At 48.4% G+C, this 6,000-nt stretch overlaps 1 protein-coding gene across 2 annotated transcripts in view; it reads right to left on the minus strand.

Moving 5' to 3' along the window:
* TOM1L1 (target of myb1 like 1 membrane trafficking protein) overlaps positions 1–631 on the minus strand; it is a 46,262-nt gene extending 45,631 nt beyond the window's left edge. Inside the window, exon 1 of one of the 2 annotated variants that reach the window (XM_084862589.1) lies at positions 438–631. In XM_084862589.1, the coding sequence (XP_084718715.1) occupies positions 438–495 (58 nt within the window). In that variant the 5' untranslated portion in view covers positions 496–631. The remainder of the gene's footprint in view (positions 1–437) is intronic. The other variant, XM_084862590.1, reaches the window with a different exon arrangement.
* Positions 632–6,000: the final 5,369 nt, after the last annotated feature.

Here is a 6,000-nt window from a genome sequence, read left to right on the forward strand (position 1 = left end):
TCACCTCCTTGACCCTTCTGGTCTGTCTTCCTCTGCAAAAACGGTCGGAGCGATCCTGTGCCTCCGCCAGGACGGACTTCAGGACGAAGTTTAAGCGCAATCCTTGGAGAGGCCCAGGCACCCCACACCTGACTCCCACGTGTGGCTCACCTGTTGGGTCCACTCCCCAGAAGGCACGCACGGGGGATAGGGGAGCAGGCTTTGGAGGAGGGGGTTCTAGAAAGAGTCGGCCCTCCAAAGCTGCCTTCCAGGAGACCGGAGGGATGCGAGTGGCCCGGGACATTGCGGGCGGTGGGGAAGGATCTCCTCCAACTTAGACCAAGTCTGTCCTCCTCTGCAGGCCTCGAAGGGAGTCCAACAGGAAGGGTCCCCCGGTGCCCCTCCCCCCACACACACCTCACCGCCTCCCGGGGCGTCTGCCCCCCGCGTCCCTTTACCTATCAGGTGGCCCACGGAGGTCGCAAACGGATCCCGGTGACTCTTCCCAAACGCCATGGCAGCCCGACCGAGCGGGGCCAGGGAGAAACGCCTCCCCGTGCTCGGGCTCCACCCGCTCCGGGTCCCTGGCTCCTCCTCTCCGCCTGATCGCTTCCCGGGCTCCGGGCGGAGGCAGAGCGGGGTCCGGCCCGGCCGCTGCGGGGCGCCCGGCACCGGCGGGGAGCGCGGGGCGGGGCCGCGGGGCGGGGCGGGGCGGGGCTCCGGGCGCCGCACCTGCCGCGCCCCGGGGGTCTGGGGAGCGGGCGGAGCTGCGGGCCCGGGAGGACCAGTGGATCCGGGGCGCCCGCTGCCAACCGAGGTGGGCTTCTCGCCCGGGCCCCCCACCCCCGGAGCCACAGCCTGGGGATGGAGACCCCAGCTCGGATCCCTCCCGCCGCCGCCTGGTTGGGCTGACACATTGCTGCTTTTCCGAGGCGCCTCTTGCTCAGAGAGGGAAATAGGGGGTGAAGCACACACATCTCAGGATGATGATGAGCAGCAGGGATGTAAGCCGCTGAGGTCTGTGTCTGGCACCCACAAAATACATATTTAACCGCTGAGTAAACAGAGAAACTACAAATATTGACTCCCACCCGCACCCTTGCCCCGGAGATCCTGGAGGGGAGGTGTGTCCCTGGGCCTTGAAAGCTGCAGGTGATGGGCTGGCTTTGAGGTTAGGAGCCTTTCAACAGCCCACGTGCTTTGTCTTGCTCTTATTTCCTTTGTCTCATGCTACCCAGCAAGCTCTGGATTCCTAACCCTCCCCGCTGGGAGCCCTGTGTTTCAGCCTTGCTGAGGAGAGAAGAGGGGAGGGGAGGAGAGAAAAAGGGGAGAGAAGGGGAGGGGAGAGGAAGGGAGGAGAGGGGCTTTCCTGGTGCTCAGGCTTGGAGTGTGTTTGGCCTCAGCAATGTTCTGGAATGTAAACATAAACCCTGGTTTAAGTATCCAACCCCTTTCCAGCTGCCCCTTCAGAAGGGGAATTTCTTTTTTTTTCCTGTGCATTCAATTAACTTCTGATTCCCCGATGTTAATTTCCAGCGATGCCAGAGTCTGCCAGGGAGTGGGGTCTCTCCTGGGGATGGCAATAAGCCACAGGATGGGAACCCCAGCCTCTAGCTCTTGCTTCCTGATGTCCACCTGGGCCCAGTTCTACTAGCCTTTCTTGTAATGGGGGAAAAAGGGAATGGGAGCTTGGCTGACTGAAGCCCTTCGTCATATTATCTTAAAATAGAAGTCAAAATCAATCACCTTATGCGCCAAGGGCTCACTTTTTTCTCTCTCTCTAATTCTGTTATTTCTCACTTTTCTTGTTCTAAGTGAGCTAATACCTGGGATTCTAAAATCTCAAATAAAACATTTTTTTTGTTGTTGTTGCGATGGTTTTTCTCATACTGTAATAGGATTGGTCCTACCTGTAGCTAACTTACCCAGTGTGAGTAGCTAATTCAGGTGGTATTATTTTACAGATTAGGAAACACACAGAAAATACTTATTTACACAATCACCTTGCTGGTGAAGGAGTGTCTGATTCCAGAAGCTGTGACTTTGACCTTTAAACTGTTCATTTCTCATGGGTAGAGCCCTAGGTAGTAGGTGGCACCCTTGATTACTTCACACTGGGCATGTGCCAGAGAATGAGGAGGCTGACCATGGCAAATACATGTGTCTAGAGACACCAAGCTCTCTGCAGCTAAGAGTCATTTTTATTCTCTCATTTAATTCTGTTCTCATCACTAAATTTCTTCAGTTGTCAGATCTGGGCATGACCTTAGAAATCAAAATTTCTAACCCTATCATCATTTTATAGATGAAAAAAAACAAGAAATGACAGCCAGAGAAGGGAAGTGACAAGGCCGTTCAGCTCCAGGCTGGAAGAATGCAATGTAATAGTTTAACCCTGAGTCCCAAACTCTTTCCCCCCTACAGACACCTCCTCTCTGTTTTAATATTTAAATGTGTTCCTCCACCCTTCCCCATAGTATTTTCTTTGGTCCTCTCTTTTTAAAAAAAATATATATATATATATATTTTATTGATTTTTTACAGAGAGGAAGGGAGAGGGATTGAGAGCTAGAAACGTTGATAAGAGAAACATCGACCAGCTGCCTCTTGCACACCCCCTATCGGGGATGTGCCCACAACCAATGTACATGCCCTTGACCGGAATCGAACCCGGGACCTTTCAGTCCTCAGACCGACGCTCTACCACTGAGCCAAACCGGTTTTGGCCTTTGGCCCTCTCTTAATCCCTCTCTTTTTTCAATGGTTCCAGTTCCGAATACCACCCTCTCTGTCTCCCCCAGGTATCCCACTCTGGAAACTGATTTCCACACCCATGTGATCATCAAGTCTAAGCCATTTCTCAGCCTCACTTTGCCTTCTCTGTAGTATTTTGTGCCCCACCCATTAGCCATTCTTTCCTCCATCACTTTTCAAGGTACTTTATCCTACATTCCCATTTCCTCCCTGGCCTACAAAACCTAAGTAAGCTACTCCATAGTTCTCAAGACTTTCCTCTTTCTCCAATCCCCTCAGGGTTCCTTCTTGTCCCTTCTCTATGAAGTATTTTCCTACCACTCCCAAGAAAATTGAGCCCTCCACTCTTGTTCTACCTACACATTTCCATCTTAGAGTTCACAACACTTTATATTACTTCTTTGTTTAGAAAATTGTTGGTTGGACTTAATATCCAAACACTTAACAAGCCTTAAGGGATGTTTATTGAATGAATGAATGAATGAATGAATGAATTGCTCTCCAAAACATTGAGATGCTCTGTCCTTTCTGCGATCCAGTTTTTAATTCCCTCCTAGATGCTTTGTTGGAACCCTGACCTCTATATGGCTAGAGTTCCTATACTCATCACCTCCCTCCATCATCTCACTATCCTACCTGACTTTCTTGTTTTGACCAATAAGGTTATTGATGTATTGGAATCCTATGGTTTGCTGTAAAAAATACTGATACCTGGATCTCATCTTCAAAGATTCTGATTAAAGGAGACTGGGTTGCATCAAGATTTTTAAAGGTCCTCTGATGACCTACTGGTACCATAATTTGCCAAATAAAAAATCTTGATGTTATCCCCAAGCCTTTCTGTCAGTCAGTTTTGAATTCCCCTGTGTTCTTTTTCTCTGTCTCATTGCCTTTTTCCCTCTGTGGACAGTGCTCATTCCAGCAGTTCTTTTTTTTTTATTATTTAAATATATTTTATTGATTTTTTTTTTACAGAGACGAAAGGAAAGGGATAGAGAGCTAGAAACATCGATGAGAGAGAAACATCGACCAGCTGCCTCCTGCACACTCCCCACCGGGGATGTGCCTGCAACCCACGTACATGCCCTTGACCGGAATCGAACCCGGAACCCTTCAGTCTGCAGATGGATGCTCTATCCACTGAGTCAAACCAGTTTTGGCTCCAGCAGTTCTTAAATATCATAAGCCTTAATACTGCCTAAGGGTGAAGCTGGACTAAAGCTTGAGTTCTCTGGAACATAATTAAGACCCTAAATCTAAAAACATATTACCTTTAAAACTGACCCTCCTTTTTAAAAATCGTTACCCGAAACTATTTTTTCCATTGGTGTTTGTAAAAAAGAGTGGGGGAAAAGAGAAGAGGGAGGGGAGAGAAAGAGAGAGAGGCACACACAGCGATTGGTTGCCTCCAGCATGCACCCTGACCAGGCCAGGAATTGAACCCACATCTTTTCTGTTGCCGGGGAAATGCTCTAGCCACTGAGCCACTGAACAGGTCATAAAACTGACCCTTTTTTACACAATAATTTTGCCTACTATTTTTTGAAAACCATTCTGTACAAAGATATATGTTGGATATTATTTTGTTGTTCTTTCTCTTGGGATCACCTCTCTCAGCTTCACATGGGAGCTCCTCCTCTCTCTCCTACTCCCACCGCAAGGACTGTTTGCTTCCATGTCTATAGGCTTTCCCTAAACTCAGAGAGCCAAAATGAGAGGGGGAAAGGCACAGTATGAGTAGGCACTATACACAGTGCTTTGGTTATAAACAAAGAATCATTACCCCCCCCCTTTTTTTAAATATATTTTTATTGATTTCAGAGAGAAAGGGAGAGGAAGAGAGAGAAACATCAATGATGAGAGGGATTGGCTGCCTCCTGCACGCTTCCTACTAGGGACCGAGCTCGCAGCCAGCATGTGCCCTTGTGCCCTTGAGCAGAATCGAACCCAGGACCCTTGAGTCCACAGGCCCACGCTCTATACACTGAGCCAAACCAGCTAGTAGGGAGTTATTCCCCTTTTAATACCTGTCTTGCCGAAAGCCACTCGGAATTGGGAGATGGATTTGAGTTTGTTTGCCTCGTTCTGAAGCTTAGTCCCTTTTCCATTTTTATCTCGCTGCACCCAGCACAAGGATCTTATCACTGATGAGGAGTGCCTGTGGCCTCTAGTCTGCCTTCCCCATCCAGCTGTGCCAAGCAGAAATGTGTTGATTTGGAGGAGACCACTGAACCCTGAGTCAGACCTGGGAAAAGACACACCCCTGGGTGGAGCTGGGAAATGCTAATAAACATGCTTCCAAGTTAGAGTATATATAGCTCTGCTGGGCCTGTGCAGAGGCCCAGAAACCTGGAGGACAAGGCAGTCTGCCAAGTGCCAGCCCACCGAGGAGGAGGCGGAGAAGGAGGAGGAGGATGTGGAGGAGGAGGAGGTTGAGACATATAAACCAGACTCCAGCAGTAACTCAGAGCCACACAACTTTCTGACCAGTTTGAGCTCATTTGGTGCCCTGAGCCTTTGCTTTGTCTTGAATAAACTCCTTCCCTTGATTTCTATCCTGAGGGTGGAGGGGTCAAGAATCTTGGCGCTGGTAACAGATTGACTTTAAACATTTAACCTTCCTCCAATATTGAACTTTAAGCCATGCAAATGCTTTCATTAGCTGCCTCAACATGAAGCTCCAGAGAGATCTAAAGGGCATTTTGTTGGCTAAGTTTGTCACCTCCAAGGATTCCTATGAGGCTTAAAGCCAACATTTTATCTGGAAAATAAATGAAGGGAACCAATGTGTTTATGAACCTAAGCCGAATAGCTCTCTGTAGGGTTCATGACCTCACCAGTTCATACTTGCCTCATTCGGGGATCCGTCATTTTAATTCCTGGGTGTTCAGATTTGCAAATCGGAATACCTGGGTTCAAATCCCAGCTCTAAGGTGATAACAAAAATTCCGACTTCAGAGAACTGTTTTGAAAAATAATGAGGTGTAGGTATAGCACTCGGAACGGCGCTTGGCAGAATCAAGTTCAGTAAATATTAACTAATTATAATTTCCTCTTTTGAGCCTACCTGGTGGCTAAAGTTTCTATTATTAGAAAACAGTCTTTGAGGCTTGGCGATATCTCCCTAAAAGCCACTCTGTCAATGTGCAGGTGTTACCTTTTGGTAAAAGAAGATCCCAGTAGTGTGAATAAAATTATACCTGCCACACATTTAGTTTCTATTGGCACAGCGGGAGGCAGTTATACAGACAGGAGCAGAGCAAGGAC

This window comes from Pipistrellus hanaki (genome assembly GCF_964339955.1).
Source record: "Pipistrellus hanaki genome assembly, chromosome: 16".
Taxonomy (NCBI): Eukaryota; Metazoa; Chordata; class Mammalia; order Chiroptera; family Vespertilionidae; genus Pipistrellus; species Pipistrellus hanaki.